Here is a 22,344-nt window from a genome sequence, read left to right on the forward strand (position 1 = left end):
GGTCAAAGAAAATGCAAAAAGGAGCAGATTGGATGGTATTTCTGATCCAGATATGAAAAATAAATTCTCATATGTATACACACATATATACTCATACACAAATACAGTATGCAACACTAGGTAGTGGAGTGAGAAGGAGGAACAATTCACTATTGTGAGGATTTATCTGTGGGTTCTTACTAAAAAGTCTGAAAATTCATCATCATACAAAAAATGACATTATAACAAACACAGAACTGACAGCAACCAAATTTTTCCAGTTTCTCTTTCATATTTGACTATGAACAAAATTCCTAGCATATGAATAATTAAAAATGCATCTTTAATATTATAATGGGTGCAAACCTTATATAGTACCTATTTGATAGCTCATTTCCTATGACTTTAATAATATCAGTTCATACTTTTTGACTTCAATAGAGCCTTTGACACTATTGACTCTCCAGAACATATTTTTTCTCTTAGCATTAGTGAAATCGTTTACTCGCTCTCCTACTTTTTTTTGATCACTCTCTACCAATTGCTTTTGATGGATCATCATTGATCTCTCATATCCTTTTATGGGTGTAACTGAGATACTGTTCTGGGTCTTCTCTTCATCTAGCCACCCTCTGGAGGGAAACTTTCATCACAACAAATTAACAAACTCACAATAAATAAGGAACATTGAATTGGAAGAAAATTTGGCAGTAGGAGCAAAAGCAAAAGGCAACAATGTTCAAAGAATGTGTTATTAGTATTGAAAATGAATAAAGCTCTGAATGACTGAATTCAGATGTCACCACCAGAGAAAACTCCTAGGTTTGAAATTCCAAGGCAACTGATGGTTAAATTTCACAATTTCAATAATGAAAAACAATTTGCATGAGCAACTGGGCAAAAGAATTTTGCCTATGAAAGACCATCAATAGTAAAATGTAGTTAGTCTGAGGTCTAGATAAGTTAATGAAAAAATAATTTAATATATTCCAAAAAGCAAATGAGCTAAAGTTGAAACCCTAAACAATGTACTCTGAAGAGCTGAGCATAAACATCACTGACAAGATACAGATATGCAACAAGAGAGGAACGTTGGAGACATTTTATAAAAATCAAACCATACAATCAAGAAAACAAATAAGCAAAGTAGAGATGAGCAAGAATGTTTTGCTTTCAAACACTCCCAAAAGAGGAAAAAACAGTAAATAAGTGCAGTTATCAAGCAAAGTCAGTGTAACACAATGTTATTTCAAGTTTATAGACTATTTAAAAGAAATTAAACTTTTTGGTTGTCTAATATGCTAAACACATTAAAATTCTTTACTACATTTTAGTCAGTCATTTGATTCAAATCTAATCATTCTTATTTTAAAACTAAGTGGAAAATTGAGAATGAGAAAATTTTAAAAATACATCTGTGTGTATGCGTGAGAGAGAGAGAGAGAGAGAGAGAGAGAGAGAGAGAGAGAGAGAGAGAGAGAGAGAGAGAGACTTAACCTCCCTCCACTCATCCAGAATCATTTCATGCTCACTGTAAGTTCCAAATTTCCTGCTTCAAATAATTGTGCCCTTGGAATCCCAAGAATTCCCTTAAGTCAACTGCTATTTTACAATCAGCATCTTGAAAACAGCAAGTTGTTATCTAAAAAATCACTTTGGAGTTGCCAAAAATACTGGCAAAAAACTCAGTTGCCATCTTACAAGCAGCCATTTGAGGGCAGCAAATTTCTTTTCTAGAAACAAGTCAAGCTAAGTGGAAGAAATTCCAACCCGAGTTTCCAAAACTTAAACAGAAACATAAAAAGTCAAAATTGAAAAGGCCCTCAGAGACAACCTAGTCCAAATAAGAATTGACAAAGAACTCCCTTGATAAATGGCCATTCAATTTGTCCATTCAATCAATCAATCGACCAGTAAGCAATGGCTCATAGTTAGTTTTTAATAAATGTTTGTTGATTGTTTAAATGCTTACAATTTCTAAGCATTGTACTAGATATTGGAAGATAAAAAACATAAATCTGACCTCAAGGAACTTATATTATAACAAGGGAGATGACACACCCATATAAAAGATTATATGAAACATCCACAGCAAATATAAGATATCGAACAAGCTATGTCTGTGATTTTTAGATTTTATCCCTTTTGCTTAGAGTAGCACCCAGGAATATACACACTACACTGTCATGTGTTAGCAAGTGACAAATTAGAAACAATTGACTGTCCCCTGGGCTGTCATGGGTTTAAATGGGAAGTTTAGGAAGATGTCAGAAGTGATTTCTAAGGGACAAATTCAATAGCCCCTAGAACTCCCACAGGTTTGAGATAGGTTTGTATAATAGTTGACAAAATAAATTAGTCAGAAGTTGTCCAAAATTCAGCAAACAAAGCAAATGTTCTGTTTGAGACATCAGAGCCAGCATCCAATCAGCTCTTTGGTTCCACACTTCCAGTAGTGTTGGCTGAAAGGTAAGTAATCAGTACAGCTGGTTTTCAGTTGGTGCAGTACCCCAATAATAATCTCTTGGATGGGTACCTGGGGTTTACAGTGCTCTTCAAAGCAGCTGAAGACCCAAGCTGACAGCTCCTGGAAACTGGCCACAGAAATGGAGGCAATGAAGAACTGAAAGAGAGCCCATAATGCCTTGGAACACATTGAACTTGAGCTGGCCGGAGATCTGGTCCTCCCCTTCATGCGGGTTATCCTGTTGCCCCTTCACAATCTGCTCATAGTTCACTTTCATGATTTTTAGAGCCATAAAATCCTTAGGTAGAGACTTCCTCCTCCTGTTTCTCCTCTTTATGCAAGAACTGGATATAATCAATGGTCTTCTGCAGAACAATGGCCTTGCTGAGTTTCTGGGAGCCAATGGAGCAATCTTGCTGCTGACAGGTGGGGATTGTGGCTTGAAGATCTTCGTGGCCTCTCTTGATGGCATCTCTCCTCTTCTGTTCTGCTTGTGTGTGGGCCCAGCGCCTCCTCTCCTTATATGATTCTTTGTAGGATTCTTGCTGGTAATCACTGTCGTCATCATCTGTATTGGAAACTGAGGAAGCACTGGTGAAGTCGATGCTGTTGGTTCTGGACACTACAATCCCTTTTCGGTTACTTTCTACAAAATACGGCGGGTCCAGGCTGTTGTCACTGTAGGTGTATTCCACCTGCAGAGGAATGGGGAGGCCACTCAAGCTCCAGACCATTGCGCAGCCGACTGCGGGCCCAGCCCCGTTCCATCCCCTCCAGGACCCCTACTTCCCCCACACCCCCATCCCCTGGCCCCTTACCGCAGACACTCCCACATGGTCTGCTCTCTCGGCTCCCCACTTTGGCACGCGGTGGTGGGGAGGCGGGCGTGGCTGTCTATGCAGCCAACAGTCCGGAATCCTTGTGGACGAAGCAAGGAGAACTGGGGGGAAACTAAGGGAAAGCTTCATTCTCCCGCTTCCCCTGCGTGCACTTCAACTTCACTTAATTCTTAACTAATGTATACAATCTCTAGATCTGTACAGCTGAAAAACATTCCTTCCTTTTTGGAAGCCTTCTTTGGCCACATACTACCACCTCCCCATCCTTCAACCAAATTCATCATTTTCACTTCCCCACTAAGCTGAAAATAATCTCTCCTTGACAACTTGTGTTTTCTATAGTGTTTCATGAAGAAATATTTAGAAATAATTTGGTAACTTTGTCTCTCTAAATGATTAAATAAGAAATTACATTAGTTTAAAGATAATTCTATTAATGTGCCAATTACTGGACTAAGAGTCCTAATAGAAGGACAAAATAAAGGCTTCTCTGCCCTCAAGAATCTTACCTTGAAGGAGAGGAAAATCTGTGTATATAGATAAGAAAAAAATTTTTTAATCATAAATAAATACAATATACTTTTGAGGTGAGCTGAACAGAGAATTAACAACCAGGAGAATTAGGAGAAGCCTCTTATAAAGACATAGTGCTTGAGCAGAATCTTGAAAGGATTTAGAGCTTCCAAAAGGCATAATTGAGAAGGGGCAGCATTGAAAATACCAGATGGTACAAAAACACAGAGGTAGGATATATAGATTGTTGTATACCAAGAACAGTAGCTTAGATGTGTGTATATATACTATAATATATAATATTGAGTGAGAGAAAAATAATAATGGGTAATCAGCCTAGAAAGATAGATTTGGGTTAGATTGTTAATTTTTTTTGCAAAAAAAAACAACAAAAATTTTCATTCAATTTTACTTTGTTACAATTTTACTAATAAGTTACTTCCAGTTCTCTCTCTCTAAATACTCCCTCACTCATTAAAAAGGCAGATACAATCTCCATTACAAATATGAGGTCATGCAGAATAAATTCCCACATCTTGGGTGGGATGGGATAAGAAAAAGAAAGAAAAAAATTCTTCAATCTGCATTCTGAGTTTGATAGTTTTCTATGTGGAGGCAGGTGGCATGTTTTATCATGAGTCTTTTGGAACTATGTTGCCGAGGGTTATAACCAATTTTACTTTGTGAATTTTTAATTTATGCTTATTTTTTATGCTTTTTAAGGAGTGATTCTTATATTTTCTATTCAGCTCTGGTCTTTTCATTAGAAATGTTTAAAAGTTCCTCTATATCATTAAATATACATATTTTCTTTAATAAGATTATACTCAACTTTGCTGGATAAATTATCCTGGGTTATAATTCTACCTCCTATGCCTTCCAGAACACCATATTACAGGTCCTTCACTAATTTATGCTAAATGTGATGTGATCCTGACTATGGCTTCACAGTATCTGAAATTTTTTCTGGGTACTTGGAGGAAATTCCTCTTTGACTGAAGAGTTCTGGATTTTGGTTATAATATCCTAGCAGTTTTAATATTTTGAGATTTCTTTCATATGGATTCTTTCAATTTCTTCTTTGCCTTCTAAAATATGATATCCAGAATCGTTTTTGTTGTTATTTGTGGTAGCTGAGATGAGATTAAACTGTGTGATTCTCAGGGTAACATTTGCCTGGTAACCCCTGTATCTATGTATGTATATAGGACCCCAGCAAGAGTTCTTCAAAATAGAGATTGCCCTACTAACACAAAAGCCTTTTGGCCCCTTTGGCCTGAGTGGGACAGAAAAATCTTTGTCTATTCCTTAAGAAGTGTTTTTCCTTTTGCTTTTAAGTTTCCACTTTAAGTCTTTACCCCAATAATGTGAGGAACTAATTTAGCAGAGATTAGGATACCCCCTTAAGCTACCAGTAAAACTGACACCTTCCCCTCTCACTCTAAGCAAACCCTTTTACAAGCCTCACTCTTGTCCCTCTCCCTGCTTAATTTGTATTCCAAAGATGCTTGTAATATCAAAAGACCTTGAATGATTTAGTATAAAGGATGAAACCCCAACAAAATACAGCAACAAGATGTAGCAGAAAGGGATCACATTTCATGAGAACTTACAGCTAAAGCAATTCCTTCTGCCCCCTTATCTTCCTTAAGAACAAGAGTTTTTTAAATTGTTCTCAATTTGTATACATTTTAACACCTCTGACTGTTCTTCAAACTATCAATACTGAAGACAGATTCTGTCCATCTGCTTGAATAACAGGATGAATGTGATGGGAAGGGAGAAAAGGGACAAGCAGTGTGTAACTATGTCTTCTATAATTAGAGGATTTTGGTCTGTTATTCCTGCATTTTCTTGAACTCCCTAGCTTGGGAGATAGATGTCCTGCTTTTGCAAAAGTTATTTAAGCAGCCATTTTGTATCTTCCCTCTGGCTTCTGGTTTGTATTTCAAAGGGACCCCAAAAAGCATTCCACCCACTGGCTTTTAAGTAGTTCAGTGATTTTCAAGATTGTGAACATCATAACCTCACCCCCACCCCTCCAAGGGTTGGACAAGGGAAGGAAGTGAATTGCATCAGGATTATTATAAAAGTCTACACTTCCACAGAGATGGGAGGCATTTTGTCCTGAGCACTCAGTTTGAGGGCAGTGTCCTATTTCCCTTCCCTTCCCCTCTACCCTTTTTCTCTGTCACCTCTTTAATAATGCCACATCTGTCTGCATTTTATCAAGGCCTGCTCTGATCATTTGAGTGCTAATGGGGGTGCAATCTTGATATATCAATGTGTGGAGTGGAATTTGTGGGGAGCTTGCACCCCCAGAAATCACTCTAATGAGCAGATAGGAGACTTAGATGCTTACCAAGCCAATGGGGCCTTTATTAGGAAAGGGGAAGGATGGGGAACACTATCTGAGTAGTCTACCTAAAGCAAGTGGCCAAAGATTTTTACATGAATTCAGAATTTAGAAGAATTTAACACCATACTTCTCTTCTTTGTTGCCCACCATCTGTGTGTAATACAATGTCTGTGTAGTAGGTTATATTTTCTCTATCTTGTCCTACTCCCCTTACTTCCCCATGGGTGCATTCCTTAAGTTTGCAATTTATAAGTTGAGTCAAAATTTAGACATGTCCAAGGCATTTCGAGCTGAAACATTTATGACAGGGAGTTATGATTATAATTGTAAAGTTTTAAGACATTTCCCATGAGAAGTGGGACACTATTCTATGGGAATGAATGAAAAGAAGGGGAGAAAAAGGATTGGGGTTGGCCACATTAGAAAAGAGTGAATTAAAAGTGTATATTTATGCATAATATATAAAGCTGCTTGGGGAGGGGGATTTCGCTACTCTTCATAAGGAGAGAGAGATTGGTATCTCCCTTCTGAAGAGCATCAACTTTCACTAATTTCCTATAGGAAGTTGCCAATCTATGATGACTAATACTAATTAATGTATGCTGGGGAATAATGCACAATTTCATTCCAAACATCAAGATCTCCCAGATTTTCACTCCACACAAGAGGAAATAATATTCCCCACTGCTATTTGGAGATAGTGACTTTTGAATGCTCTTTCCAGAGTTCAGTTGGAAATTCCAACTGCCCCTCCCTCTTTGGAATCTAATGACACTTTGCTGTATCAAGGCAAAAGGTTTTTACTAGGCTGCTGTTTTTGTTGGACTGTGAACCCCAACTGGTCAACTGTGGAGACATAGACTGGATTTGTATCCTATGAATAAGAAAGATAAAAGAGGGTGAAAACGTGATCCCACTGCAATAGTAAGAGGGCTTACTGAAGGGCTATAATCTCAAATTATAGTATAAAAATGTAGTTTAATTATTCTCCCAAATTAACAGAATAACTGAAAATGATTCAGGGAGAGAAGGGTATTTGGAGAGAGGGCAGAGGTGAACCCCCAAAATAAACTCAAGGAATAGTAAGTTCATGTTAAACAGGATCACATCTGGATTAGCCTCAGAGCTCCCATCAAGTTAAATTTTGTTTTCTTTACAAATTTGAATAATGAAGATGTGTGAAATGGAATTTCGATGGGGCTCTTCTCTCCAGAAATCACTCTAATGAGCAGACAGGATACTTGATAAGTAAGATGCTGGCAGAGAAAAAGTGGCTTTATTCAGAGAAAATAGCAGACAGCAGGGAAGAGCAGGGAAGGGCAGGAAAGACAAAGAGGAATGGAAGGAAAAGGTATACACAAGCAGCTTCCTGGGGCAAAGATGTTCTCTCTTGTAGGTACAATCACAGATTTTATAATAACCCTGATTCAAGATTCTCTTCCTTCCCTCTGTCCAAAATCACAAGGTGGGGGGCAGGGGTTGTGACATTCCCAATCTCGAGCATGATTTTCAACATTACCTACCCCTAAAGACCCCCATGACTCTTATGGGATTTTCAGCCTAGGGACAGTAAAGATTCAAATTGAAACTTGCTGTTCTTTACTCCTTCAACTTATCTTATAGTTGGCTTTCTTCCCAGGGTACAGACAAACTCTTCTCAAGGTTTTTGAAAATAGGTCAGGAAAACTAAAAATTTTATGGAGTGGGGGGGCAGTTTTAGTCTAAGGAATAGTAAAAATACTAAGGAGTCTTGAAAATTGGGGTTACAAGCCAAATACTACTCTGAAAATGACACACTGAATCTCATCCCACACAGTAGATTTCATAGGATTCAATATATTTACACACTAATATATAATATACTAATCATGTACCTACCTATAGAATTTAAAGCGATGATCTCTCCTAAGAGTTACTTAGTTGAAGTCAGCCTGACTCAGTGTTTTCTCGCTAGTTTTCCATGGTTTCATTCATACATTTCAAGGATGTAAATTAAGAAAGGAGACCTAGTGAAACCAGGGTTAAAGGGTGTAATAGTTAAAAGGTCACCAAATTATAATAATAATAATAATATATAATATAATAATAATAATAGAGATAATAAAGAGAGGGAAATGTAAGAAAGAGGTAGGAAGCAGTAGCTAAATACCTTAATTGAGTTCTGATGGAGTGAAATTCACCTACAACAAAGTTCCAATCTCCAACCAGAAGTCTGTGAGAGTCTCTTCAGCGAGTCACCAGAATAAGTGTCTCTCTTCAGCAAGAGTTACCAGTGCAGTAGTGTCTATAGTAAGTGTCACCAACGCAGGAATGTGTATCTGAACCTGAATGCCCATCTGAATGGGAATCCCAATGGGAATCTGAATGTCCTTTCAGCAAGAGTCACCAGTGCCAGAGCCAGAGAAAGAATCTTCCTTCAAGTGTCAAAAAACTGAGGAGGAAACTTGTTAAATCCTTTGATGATGTCAAGTTTACTTTATGTAGGAAAAAGAGCAGGGGCATACACAGGGCAATTTAATGAAAATGGATTCTTTATTTGTTCAAATAGATGGGGAAGTCTCTTCTATATGCTGTGGTTTTACTTTGGATGATGCCTGATTTATCATCACCAGAAATCATATATAATATTAAAGGCAAGTTACAACAATATCTTATTTGATATATTCTTATTTCCTTCTTGGGGGTTCTCGTTTATATACCATCTTTATGTCCTCTTATGATGAATTGCTTTCATTTCTTCTCTCTCTTTCCCACAAGACATTTTTGTAAATTGGTGCCTATCATTTCTTCATGGCAATTTTGGTTCATATTTTTCTGATATGAAAAATGTAAATATATCTTTTTATTATTCCCACATTTATTACTCTCCTGTTCTAATCTTATTTTGGTACCTTATTAATTCATGGAAGTGGCCTTAGTCTCTCAAAGGCTATGCCAGGAGGCCACAAGCTCAGAAAAATGCTAGAAAGTGGAGAAAAATTCAAGTCACTTCATCTCCTTAGTCTGAGGATCAACCAAACTAAGTGTGAAGAGACTTAAGACCAAAAAGATGCCTACCAGGTAATGGATGAGTTTATTTGCTACTTCAAAAAGAATATATACAGTTGTGGCTTCACTGTATCACAGGTTTTGTGGTATTTTTTTAAAAATCAAACTCTCATGGAGTTTTTGCTATATCACAGGATTTTGTGGATGAATAGTGTACTGTACACAATGGAAATGCAGTATGCCACTACCACTTGTGCAAAGGAGATGAATCATAGCACTTTGTTCTGTGTACTGGGCGCTGATCAGCTCAGTGACTGTAGCATCGATCTGTTTGCTCCCCCTGCTACCTCCTGGATTTTCACCTATTGTGCGGGTCTCTGGAACGTAACTCTAGTGATAGGTGAGGGATCACTGTATTCCATGGAGTAGATTTGTGTCAGTGGATGGAATGTACACATTGATAAAAGTTGCAAATTCATCTAAGATTGAAATGCATTCATAGTGACATACCAACCCTTGTGGCACTTTTGGCCTTTTTTGGGCATGTAATATAAAATACATGAAGAATATGTAATCCTTCCTTCCTCCACTTTCTTCTCTCTACATTTTCCTAGGAAACTGTCTGGATGTATTTTTTTTGTTTATAATTCATTCTACCCTGAATCATAGTTATTTGAATACCTCCTAACTGGATTGTAATACTTTTGTAGGAAAGACTGTTTCATGTCTGTCAATATTTATATTTCAAAGCTCTGTTAGTGTTTTGAATCTCATAAATACTTGGTGTGTCTAAGTTAATAATTCTAATATCCAATTCATTAGCATAAATCTCTTTAATTACTATATTCAGAGCAGGTAAGTAAAATTCATTTGTCTGAAGACATGGAGATAGCTTCTACATTTTGTGGTTTTATTTTGCACATTGCCTGGTGAATGGTTAAAGTATGAAGTAGACCAATATGAAACAAAATGTTTTACAAAGAGACTAGTATTCAATTGGATTCCTAGGAAGTGATTGATATCAAAGCTAATATGTTATTTTGGCAAAGACTGGGGATGTTTTTATCCTATCAGCCCTTGGAAGTTGGATTGGTATTGGATTCCCTTGATCTGGACCCAAAATTTTCTGTCAGAGGGGACATTTGAGGTCTGGGGCTAATGGTAGTGTTTGTAGAGGGGAGAGAGAGCCACCTGTATGTATTCTATAGATGTTGGAAATAGATTAAGTTCTCTCCCTTTTTAAATAACTTTCTTTTGGTGATGCTCTGTCACAAAGATAATAAGGGATTGTAAAAGACTCAAAATAATTCCTTAACTCTGCTTATATTCATGTAAACATGTTCACTTTTGAGGAAAGACAAATCTAGTTACTTTTATATAAAGGAGAAATCTGCCCTTGGTGGCTAAGGGGAAGGTATATCTAATCATATTTGCTTAAATCCAACCTTTGCTTGTTTTGATACACTTAATACCAAAAGGTAGACTGGTATAGAAATTAAAATTTTTGCTTTGGTTATTTAGTTACAGTTCTCAGCTTGGTTCACATTTGGCCCAGCTCTGGGGTCGTGGTGATATAGTTTCTGAATGACTCCTCTTTCTGTGCTGTTCTATCTATGAAATAGGTCTAGCTGTGTTCTCTTGTTGAAATGGTCTTCACAGATCTGCTGAGATAGAACTTCTCCCTGTTTTCTGTGTGCATCTGATCATGTCCCTGTGCTAGTGAAGATTGGTAAAATGACTCAATATTGGATTTTCTTAGGATGATGTTCTTGCTCAATTTTTGTTGCATAGGGAGATATCTGAGATTCTCCAATTCTGTCATATTTTTTGGCCTCTACTCAATGTAACAGACTGTGATTATTATTTTCTTTTTGGAATATTATATTTTAATTTTTTCTCTCCTTTAGAGTAGGTGCTGTTTTTATTATCCTGATAGTGTTTGCTTAGTAATTGAATTTGTTCTTTTAGACTACAGGCTTTGTCTTAGAAGTTCTTGGTTTTGATTTTGACATTTCAAGATATGTTCATTTTGGGATTTCATTATGTAGTGAATGGTGGATTCTATTTTCACTTTGTCCTTTGGATCTAATAGTTCCAAGAAGTTTTTATTTGTGATTTCTGGAAACACAATGTCCAATTTAAAACATTTGGTCATAGTTCTCAGTCTGTTGAATCTTAAATTATCTGTTTTCTAGGTCAATGTTTTTAATAGTAGATGCCTTGTTTTCTTCCATTTTTTTCACTTTTTCACTTTTCCAAATAATTCTTATATAATCATTGAATTATGTTCAATCCATTTTATGTTTAAATAATTATAGATAGCATTTTATAGAATTTTAAGTTTATAAAATTTGAAATATGTATTACTTTATTTGATCCTGTGGAACCAGGTGAGATAGGTGCTATTATTATTTCTATTTTTGAGATTAGGAAACTAAAACTGAGAGATATTAAGTGACTTGATTTGGGTTGCACAACCAGTGAATATCTAATATTCTAAGTTTATTTCTATCTTTTCATTATGTTTCCTCAAATTACCTCAGAGAATACATTACTTAAGTAAGGTCTTCCATCTTCCATTTTAAGCTATTTATTGTCTTTTTATTTTTCCCACTCAAACAATCATTTATATTTTCACTTTTTTTCTTTTTATTTATTTTGGCCAGTCTTACAGTCTTTGTGTTTAAGCCATTCCCCTCCAGAAACTCTCCTTAGAGTTCCCTACCTTACTTTTAAGGCTTCTCATATTATCTGCTTCCTTATACTTTCATCTTTGTCTCTTGAGTTTGTGCTTAGGTCACTGACTCCTATCGTTTGTGAATGGGTTAGGTAGACCATATTTTATCCTCTTATCTCTGCACATTAGATTACTGAATAACTGACTATATGGATGTGGTGGTTACTGTTAGCCACATTCTCTATCCATCTCCAACTCAGTCTTCCTTATTGTCCTGGTGATTCTCTGTGGTTACTGGCTAGTCTCTCTGTCTTCTTACATTGTCTCCAATTTGGAACTGATTATCCTCCCTGCTATGGCTCTGATAAATTCCAGTAAGATGCTAAAGAAAGTACCTTTCCTCTTTTCTGCCACCTCCTATCCCAACATTGCCTCATATATAACTATACACGGGGTTGGGCCTGCCAGCTCTCAGGAGTACATGTCTGAAGTCTTATCCCCTTGTGCTATTGCATATGGGAACTTATTCCATCCTTTGCTTCTGTTCTGACAGGCTAGCGCCAGAATCTAGTTTCAGGGAACTAGAATTCATCCTGGCTTATACACCCCTGTATAGAGTACTGGCTGGTTTGGGGTCCATTGATGGGAGTTAGCACTGGCTTTCCTAGCATACCTCCTCTCTTCATTTCCAAATGACTTTAGCATTTTCCTGCACTCAGGCTGGCTTTCCTGGGTTCTTCTCTTCTCTTCAATTGTCTGTGTATGTATGCATGACTCTGTGTGTGTGTGTGTGTGTGTGTAATTCTGGAATGGATTAAAATCTATCTCTTTTTATTTTCTTTATCCTTGGGATTTCTGGGGTCTTTTTCAGACATTTGCCTGAGTCTATGTAAGAGAATTGGCTCATATTAACCGGAAGCCATTTTATTTCAGTGTAGTAATTTGTTATTCAGATTCTCAATTTCTCCTCTCATAGGTTTAATTAGATTATGTAATTCTTGTTTTTTGAAAAAGTTGATGGTTATTAATACATATATTTTAGATTCTTTATTTTGTCTATTTATCATTGTGAACAAAAATTGTAATGCTTTTCCTTATTCAGTCATTGATAATTGTGATTTACCCCTTCCAGTTTTTCATTCAGGAATTTGAGTTTTCTTCTTTTTAGCTAAATTAGCAAATGGAAATGAGTAGAAAGCTGCTTCTTTTTTTTTTTTAACTCTTACCCTCCATTTTGGAGTCAATACTGTGTATTGGCTCCAAGGCAGAAGAGTAGTAAGGGCTAGGCAATGGGGGTTAAGTGACTTGCCCAGGGTCACACAGCCAGGAAGTGTCTGAGGTCAGATTTGAACTTAAGACTTTCCGTCTCTAGGCCTGGCTCTCAATCCACTGAGCAACTCAGCTGCCCCCGGAATGCTGCTTCTTAATAGCCATTTTTTTCTCTCTCAATTTCCTTATATTTCCCTTGCCATGGTAAGCAGACTTTACTTGTGCAAAACATATCCTTGGCCAGGTTTGGTTGGAGGGATATATATGTATTTTTATGTGTGTGTATGTATGTATGTATGTATGTATGTATGTATGTATATTAAATGCTACATGAAGATCTGAGCAAATATTTGGAATTTAGAAGATTTATGCTGTTTGTGTAGTTTATAAAATTCCCTCACTGCTTGATTAATATTGAAGTAAACCCCAGTTCATGGAAGTTGTTGGTTATTATTACACACACACATACAAACACACATAAAGGAAAGGGGAAAGAAAATAAGGATTTTTATAGAACCTAATATGTGCCAGGCACTATGCTAAGTATTTTATAAATACTATCTCATTTGTTTTTATTTGATTTGAAGTGGTAAGGTGGTGCAATGGGTAGGATGTCAGGCCTGGAGTCAGGAGGATGGACTTCAAATCCAGCCTCAAATACTTACTAGGCATATCACTTAACTTCTATTTACCTGAATTCCCAGTTCAGTATCTGACTATTAGCTTCTCTTTAAGACCTTTTTGAGAGATGGAGAAAACCTATGGCCATTATTTATTGATGTTGAATCAGGTGGTGATGGGAGTGGAGAAGGAAAAGTAACTGGACAGAGGAAAGGAATGGACTTTCTCAGTTTACTAGAGTTTCATTTTCATTCTTCACAGAAGTAGGTCTCTTATGCTCTTTAAAAATTTTCTCCAGATTACATGTAAATACAATTTTAATTAATAGTTTTATGATATTTTTGAAACCATGTTCTTTCACATTCCACAATTAATGGACATCCCTTCAGTTTCCATTCATTTGCCACCACAAAAAGAGCTGCTATAAATACTTTTTTTAAACAAGTTGGCCCCTTTCCCTAGTAATGGTAATGTTGTGTCAAAAGGTATGCACAGTTTTATGGTATTTGAAAATGGATCCAAATAAATGTCCAGAATGAATGTATCAATTCACAGTTCAACTGACAGAGCATTAATATCCCAATTTTTCCATATCTCCTCCAACACCAATCATTTTCCTTTTTGGTCATATTAGTGAGTCTGAGATGTGTGAGGTAATACTTCCTAGTTGTTTCCATTTGTATTTCTCTAACTAATTTTTCATATGATTAAAAATTTTGATTTTTTTATCTGAGTTACCCAATTCATATATTTTAACTATTTCTTAACTGAGGAATGCTTTGTCTAATAAATTTGACTCCATTTTCTGTATTTTTGAGAAATGCAGCCTTTGTTAGAGACACTTGTTATAAACTTTTTTCCAGTTTTGTTGTTTTCCTTCTAATCTTGGTTGCATTGGTTTTGTTTGTGCAAAAACTTTTTTTTTAATTTTTAAAATTTAGAATATTTTTCCATGGTTACATGATTCATAATCCCCCACCCCTTTCTTCCCCCTTCCCAGAGCTGACAAGCAATTCCCCTGGGTTATACATGTATCATTGTTCAAAACCTATTTCCATGTTATTCATTTTTACAGTAGAGTGATCTTTTAACATCAAAATCCTAATCACATCCCTACCAAACTATGTGATCAATCATATGTTTTTCTTCAGCATTTCTGTTCCCACCATTTTTCTCTGGATGTGGATAGCATTCTTTCTCATAAGTTCCTCAAGATTGCCCTTGGAACCTTGCACTGCTACTAGTAGAAAAGTCCATCACATTCGATTTTGCCATAATGTATCAATCTCTGTGTACAATGTTCTCTTTGTTCTGCTCTTTTTGCTCTGTATCAATTCCTAGAGGTCTTTCCAGTTCACATGGAATTTCTCAAGTTCATATTATTCCTTTTAGCACAATAATATTCTATCACCATCAGATACCACAATTTGTTCAGCCATTCCCCAATCGAAGGGCATCCCCTCATTTTCCTGTTTTTGTTTTTTTTTGCCACTACAAAGAGCACATCTATAAATATTTTTGTACAAATCTTTTCCCTTATCTCTTGAGGTACAAAAGCAGTAGTGGTATAGCTGAATCAAAGAGTAAGCATTCTTTTAAAGCCCTTTATGCATAGGTCCAAATTGCCCTCCAGAATGGTTGGCCAAATTCACATCTCCACTAGCAATGTATTAGTGTCCCAATTTTGCCATATCCCCTCCAACATTTATCACTTTCCTTTGTTGCCATATTGGCCAGACTGCTAGGTTTAAAGTGATACCTCAGAGTTGTTTCAATTTGCATTTCTCTAATCAGGAGGGATTTAGAACATTTTTTCTTATGCTTATTGATAGTTTTGATTTCATGATGTGAAAACTGCCAATTCATGTCCCTTGACCATTTTGGTGATTGGGGAATGGCTTAATTTTTTTGTAAATTTGACTTAGTTCCTAATATATTTGAGAAATTAAACCGTTGTCAGAGAGTTTTGTCATAGAAATGTTCTCCCAGTTTGTTGCTTTCCTTCTAATTTTGGTTACATTGGTTTTGTTTGTATGAAACCTTTTTAATTTGATATAATCAAAGTTATTCATTTTATATTTTGTAATGTTCCCTATCTCTTGCTTGGTCTTAAATTCCTTCCTTTCCCACACATCTGACAGGTATAATATTCTATGTTCAACTAATTTATTTATGATTTCACTCTTTATATTTAAGTCATTTACCCATTTGGAAGTTCTCTTGGTATAGGGTGTAAGATGTTAATCTAAACCTAGTTTTTCCATACTATTTTCCAATTTTTCCCAGCAGTTTTTGTCTAATGCCAGGTTCTTGTCCCAAAAAACTCGGATCTTTGGATTTATTGAACACTAGCTTGCTGAGGTCATTTTTCTCTAGTTTATTCCATTGATCCACCCTTCTGTCTCTCTTAGCCAGTACCATATTGTGTTGATAGCCACTGCTTTATGGTGCAGTTTAAGATCTAGTCCTGTTAAACTCACATATTTCACTTTTTTTTTTCATTATTTCCCTTGATATCCTTGATCTCTTGTTCTTACAGGTGAACTTTGTTATATTTTTTCTAATTCTGTAAAAAAATTTTTGGTAGTTTGATAGGTATGGCACTGAATAAGTAAATTAATTTGGGTAAGATTGTCATTTTTATTATGTTAGCTCATCCTGTCCATGAGTAATTAATGTTTTTCCAGTTATTTAGATCTAGTTTTAATTATGTGAAAAGTGTTTTGTAGTTGTATTCATGTAATTCCTGCATTTGTCTTGGTAGATAGATTCTTAAATATTTTATGTTATCTAGGGTGATTTTAAATGGAATTTCTCTAACTTCTGCTGCTGAATTTTGTGGGAAATATTTAGAAAGGCTGATGATTTATGTGGGTCTATCTTATACTCTGCAACTTTGCTATAGTTGTTAATTATTTCCACTTGTCTTTTAGTTGATTTTCTAGGATTCTTTATATCATCATATCATATGCAAATAGTGGTAGTTTCCTCACTGCCTACTTTAATGCCTTCAATTTCTTTTTCTTTTCTAATTGCTACTGCTAGCATTTCTAGTATAATATTAAATAATAGAGCTGATAGTGGGCATCCTTGCCTCACTCCTGGTCTTACTGTGAAGACTTCCAACTTGTCCCCATTGCAGATGACACTTGCTAATGAATTTAAATTGATATGATTTATTATTTTGAGGAAAGACCCAGCTATTTCTCTACTTTCTAGTTTTTAATAGGAATGGGTATTATATTTTGTGAAAGGCTTTTTCTGCATCTTTTGAGATAATCGTGTGATTTCTGGTGGTTTGATTATTGATATAGTCAATTATGTGGATGGTTTTCCTAATATTGAACCATCCTTGAATTCCTGGTATAAATCCCACCTGATCATAGTGAATAACCCTTGTGATGACTTGCTGGAGTCTTTTTGCTAGTATCCTATTTAAGATTTTTGCATCAATGTTCATTAAGGAGACTGGTCTGTAGTTTTCTTTCTCTGTTTTTGGTCTGCCTGGCTTTGGAATCAGTACCATATTTATGTCATAAAATGAATTTGGTAATTTCTTTGCTTATTTTGTCATATAATTTGTATAGTATTGGAATTAGTTGTCCTTTAAATGTTTGATAGAATTCACTTGTGAATCTTACCTAGTCCTGGGGATTTTTTCTTAGGAAGTTCCTTGATGGCTTGTTTAATTTCTTTTTCTGAGACAGGATTAAGTAAGCATTCTATTTCCTCTTTTATTAATCTAGGCAATTTATATTTTTATAAATATTCATTTCACCTAGATTGTCATATTTATTGCCATATAATTGAGCAAAATAGTTCTTAAGTACTTTCATTTCCTCTTCATTAGAGGCAAGATCACCCTTTTCATCTTTGAAATTGTACATTTAATTCTTTTTTCTTTTTTTGATTAGATTAACCAGTACTTTATCTATTTTATTTGTTTTTTCAAAGTACCAGCTTCTAGTCTTATTTATTAGTTTAATAGTTTTTTTACTTTCAATTTTATTAATTTTTCCTTTAATTTTTAGGATTTCCAATTTAGTTTTTATCTGGGGATTTTCCCCCATTTATTTATTTAATTAAATAATTTAGAATATTTTTCCTTGTTTACATGAATCATATTTTTTCCCTCCTCAAACCAATGAGCAATTCCACTGTGTTTTACATGTATCATTGTTCAAAACCTATTTCCATATTATTAATATTTACAATGGTTATCATTTAAAGTCAACATCCCCAATCATATACCCATCCAACCATGTGATCAATCATGCATTTCTACTACCACAGTTCTTTCTCTGAATGTGGATAGCGTTTTTTCTAATTGGTCCCTCAGAATTGTCTTGGATCACTGCATTGCTGCTGGTAGTAAAGTCCATTACATTTGATTATGCCACAATGTATCAGTCTCTGTGTACAATGTTCTCCTGTTTTTGCTCCTTTTTCTCTGCATCAATTCCTGGAGATCTTTCCACTTCATGGAGAAATCTTCCAGTTCATCATTCCTTTCAGCACAATAATATTCCATTGCCATCAAATAACACAACTTGTTCAGTCATTCCCCAATCAATGGACACTATCTCATTTTCCTGTTTTTTTTTACCACTACAAAGAGCACAGCTATAAATATTTTTGCATGTGTACTTTTCCCTATTATCTCTTTGGGGTACAAACCTGAATCACAGGGGAGGCATTCTTTTAAAGCCCTTTGGGCATAGTTCCAAATTGCCTTTCAGAATTGTTGGATCAATTCACAAGTCCATCAGCAAAGCATTAGTATCCCAAGTTTGCAATATCTCCTCCAACATTTATTACTTTCTTTTGTTGTCATATTGACCAATCTGCTAAGTGTGAAGTGGTACTTCAGAACTGTTTTGATTTGCATTTCTTTAACTATGGGAGTTTTAGAACACATTTTCATGTGTTTATTGATAGTTTTGATTTCTTTATATAAAAAGTGCCTATTCATGTCCCTTGCCCATTTATCAATTGGGTGACAGCTTGAAATTTTTTACAATTGGTTTAGCTCCTGTTGGCAACTTCTTCAACCCTTCCATTTTATTGTTTTTCCCCCTCTCCCATGTGCTTGTATATGAAATATACATTTACCCATTTTTCCCCTCTTTTCCCATTTCTCTTAGTATTATACTCTTTTTTTAATCCCTAATTATTTATATATTTTGACACATCATCCTATACAGTTTGTCACTGTACTCTCTAAGTATACTTCTTCTAGCTACCCTGATGATAATAACAATTTTTAAGAGTTATTATCATCTTTTCTTATAGGAATACAAAATCCTTAGATTTTTCCCCCTTTCTTAATTACCTTTTGGTGATTCTCTTGAGTTCTATATTTGGGCATCAAATTTTCTGTTTAAATCTGGTCTTTTCTTCTAGACCATTTGGAAATCTTCTATTTTGTTAAATCACATACTTTCCCCTGAATATAGTCAATTTTGCTGGGTAGTTGATTCCTGGTTGTAGACCCAGTTCCCTTCCTTTCTGAAATATCATATTCCATGCCTTCTGATCATTCAGTGTGGATGCAGCTTGATCTTGTGTAATTCTGACTGTGGATGCATGATATCTGAACTATTTATTTTTAGCAACTTGTAGTATCTTTTCCTTGGTCTGGAAGTTCCTGAACTTGGCTATAACATTCCTGGGTGTTGTCAATTGGGGATTTAATGCAGGAGGTGATCTGTATATTCTATCAATCTCTACTTTACCTCCTTGCTCAAGAATATCAGGGCAGTTTTCTTGGATTATTCCCTGTAGAATGATGTCAGACTTTTTTTCTTTTGTTATATTTTCCAGTAGTCCAGTAATTCTTAAATTGTCTCTTTCCTGGATCTATTTTTCAAGTCTGTTGTTTTATCAATAAGGTGTTTCATATTTTCCTCAATTTTTTCATTCTTTTGATTTTGTTTTATAAACTCTTGCTGCCTTATGAAGTTATTTGCTTCTAGTTGTTTGATTCTAATTTTTAAAGACTGAATTTCGTCCCTTGCTTTTTGATCCTCCCTTTTATTTGATCTATTAGGTCATCTTTCACTTTCTTTGCCTTGTTTTCAGGCTGGTCAATTCTGGATTTTAGACACTATTTTCTTGTTTTAGTTCATGTGCCACTGTTTTCAGATGAACTGTTCTGCTTTTTAAGTTCTTTTCACAATTTTTTAACCTCTCTTAATTGATTTTTAATTTTTTTTTTAGTTTTTACAGAGACTGAGTCCAATTCTCTGGAGTTCCTGAATTTTTGCTTGGTGTCTCTTGGTCCTCCTCTGTTCTATTTGTTCTTTGTTCATTACCTGAATAGAAGATGTTGATTATAATTTGTTTTTTTTTCTTTTTCTGTTGTTTACTCATATTTTTTCCTTCTTTCCTCCTCCTTATTGGCTGTATACTTGCTACACTGTTTATTTGCTGGATCTGTGAGTTTGGGCTTTTCTGCCCTGAAGGAGCTTCTTCTCTGCTGTGCTGATTAGATTAGGCTGATGGAGCTGGCCACTTATATTAATGTGCCTTGAGGCCAGATCTTCCCCAGCTGCCAGCAGAAGCTGAAGGTGAAAATGAAGGTGTGAAGGCTGAAGGTAGTTACCCTCATCCTCCTTTCTTCCTTTCTGTTGGCCACCTCTCTGCCAGTTGCCAGGTCAGAGCCCTGAGATTCCCATGGTGGTACCAAGATACTCTGTTGCTATTGAAGCCTTCACCCTGGGATCCCAGTCAGCTGGATTCTTACTGCAGGTTTCAGTTCAATAGATGGGAGAGGGATGTTGGAGATTGAGTTTTTCCTGCCCTCTGGACACTTTTTATCTGCATTATTGATACAATAAATTAAGCCAGTTGAGCTGATCTGCAGAACTTAATGTGCTCTGAGGTCAAAACTTCCAGAGGCAGAAGCCCAACATGGATGAGTGGTGGCTGAAGGCTGTGACTCTCCTTTATGCACTCTCTTCCAGCTGCCTCCCTGCCAGATATGGTCATAGCCCTGAGCCTGGAGAAGCTTTGGTAGCAAGGTATTCCCTCCAGGCTGGAGCCCTCACCCTGAGATCCCAGAAACTGCCTGAGTAGGGGAGGGGTCCTGGGACCTTCCTCTTTTCTTTTCCTTAAACCTGAAAATGCAACCTTCTCTGCATACCTTTTAAGTTGAATTCAGCAGGAGGGTCCTCTGACTCTGTCAGCTCTGTCCTGTTGTAATTGGTTTTCTGTCTCCCTTGAAATGCTTTGTTTTTGATTGGTGTAGAAGTGTTTTCACAAGAGTAATAGACATTTCCTACTTCTATGCCAAGATCTTGACTCTTCCCTATCTCAGGATTTTTAATTTGTTCTTTTTCTAATTTTTTAAGATGCAAGCCCAATTAATTTTGTTGCTATAAGCACTCAGAGATATAAATTTTCCCCTGACTACTGCTTTGGCTGTATTCCATAAGTTGTGATATGATGTCTCCTAATTGTCATTCTCTTTAAAGAAGTCTGTAATTGCTTCTCTGATTTCTTTTTCTTTTTGACCCACAAGTTTTGAAGAATTAAATTATTTAGTATCCAATTAATTTTAAATTTGCCTTTTTAAAAACCTTTGTTAAGTATATATTTTTATCACATTACGTGAGAAAGTTGTATTTATTATGTTGGCTTTTCTGCATTTTTTGCAATATTTCTCTGCCCTAACTTAAATAATCCTAGAGATTCAACCAAAAAGCTAATTGAAATAATCAACAACTTTAGCAAAGTTGCAGGATACAAAATAAACCCGCATAAGTCATCAGCATTTCTATACATCTCCAACATTGTTCAGCAGCAAAAACTAGAAAGAGAAATCCCATTCAAAATCACCTTAGACAAAATAAAATACCTAGGAATCTATCTCCCAAGACAAACAAGGAACTATATGAACACAACTACAAAACACTCTCCACATAACTAAAACTAGACTTGAGCAATTGGAAAAACATTAACTGCTCATGGGTAGGATAAGCCAATATAGTAAAAATGACCATCCTACCCAAACTTATCTATCTATTTAGTGCCATACCCATAGAACTTCCAAAAAATTTCTTTACTGATTTAGAAAAAAAACATAACAAAGTTCATTTGGAATAACAAAGGATCAAGGATATCCAGGGAAATAATGAAAAAAAAAATACAAAGGAAGGGGGCCTTGCAGTCCCAGATCTCAAACTATATTACAAAGCAACAGTCATCAAAACAATTTGGTACTGGCTAAGAGACAGAAAGGAGGATCAGTGGAATAGACTTGGGGCAAGTAACCTCAGCAAGACAATATATGATAAACCCAAAGATCCCAGCTTTTGGGTCAAAAATCCACTATTCGATAAAAACTGCTGGGAAAACTGTAAGACAGTATGGGAGAGATTAGGATTAGATCAACACCTCACACCCTACACCAAGATAAATTCAAAATGGGTGACTGACATGAACATAAAGAAGGAAACTATAAGTAAATTAGGTAAACACAGAATAGTATACATGTCAGACCTTTGGGAAGGGAAAGACTTTAAAACCAAGCAAGACATAGAAAGAGTCACAAAATGTAAAATAAATAATTTCGACTACATCAAACTAAAAAGCTTTTGTACAAACAAAACCAATATAACTAAAATCAGAA

The 22,344-nt window shown here is 35.7% G+C and overlaps 1 protein-coding gene and 1 pseudogene across 6 annotated transcripts in view; one reads left to right on the plus strand and one right to left on the minus strand.

The window, feature by feature from the left end:
- Window positions 1-1,494: 1,494 nt before the first annotated feature.
- Window positions 1,495-3,183, minus strand: LOC100015802 (max-like protein X; annotated as a pseudogene).
- A 3,671-nt stretch (window positions 3,184-6,854) lies between these two features.
- Window positions 6,855-22,344, plus strand: part of LOC100015874 (cation channel sperm-associated auxiliary subunit beta) — a 184,448-nt gene continuing 168,958 nt past the window's right edge. Inside the window, exons 1-3 of one of the 6 annotated variants that reach the window (XR_008914922.1) lie at window positions 6,855-7,081; window positions 8,366-8,446; window positions 8,706-8,790. Coding sequence is in view for 4 of the 6 variants with exons in the window: in XM_016428503.2 (XP_016283989.1) it covers window positions 8,706-8,790 (85 nt within the window). In the remaining 2 variants the exon portion in view is untranslated. Of the gene's footprint in view, window positions 7,082-8,327; window positions 8,447-8,705; window positions 8,791-22,344 lie in introns of all 6 variants that reach the window. The other 5 variants (XR_008914921.1, XM_016428503.2, XM_056810450.1 and 2 more) reach the window with 5 other exon arrangements.

This window comes from Monodelphis domestica, chromosome 1, assembly GCF_027887165.1.
Source record: "Monodelphis domestica isolate mMonDom1 chromosome 1, mMonDom1.pri, whole genome shotgun sequence".
NCBI classification, from domain to species: Eukaryota; Metazoa; Chordata; class Mammalia; order Didelphimorphia; family Didelphidae; genus Monodelphis; species Monodelphis domestica.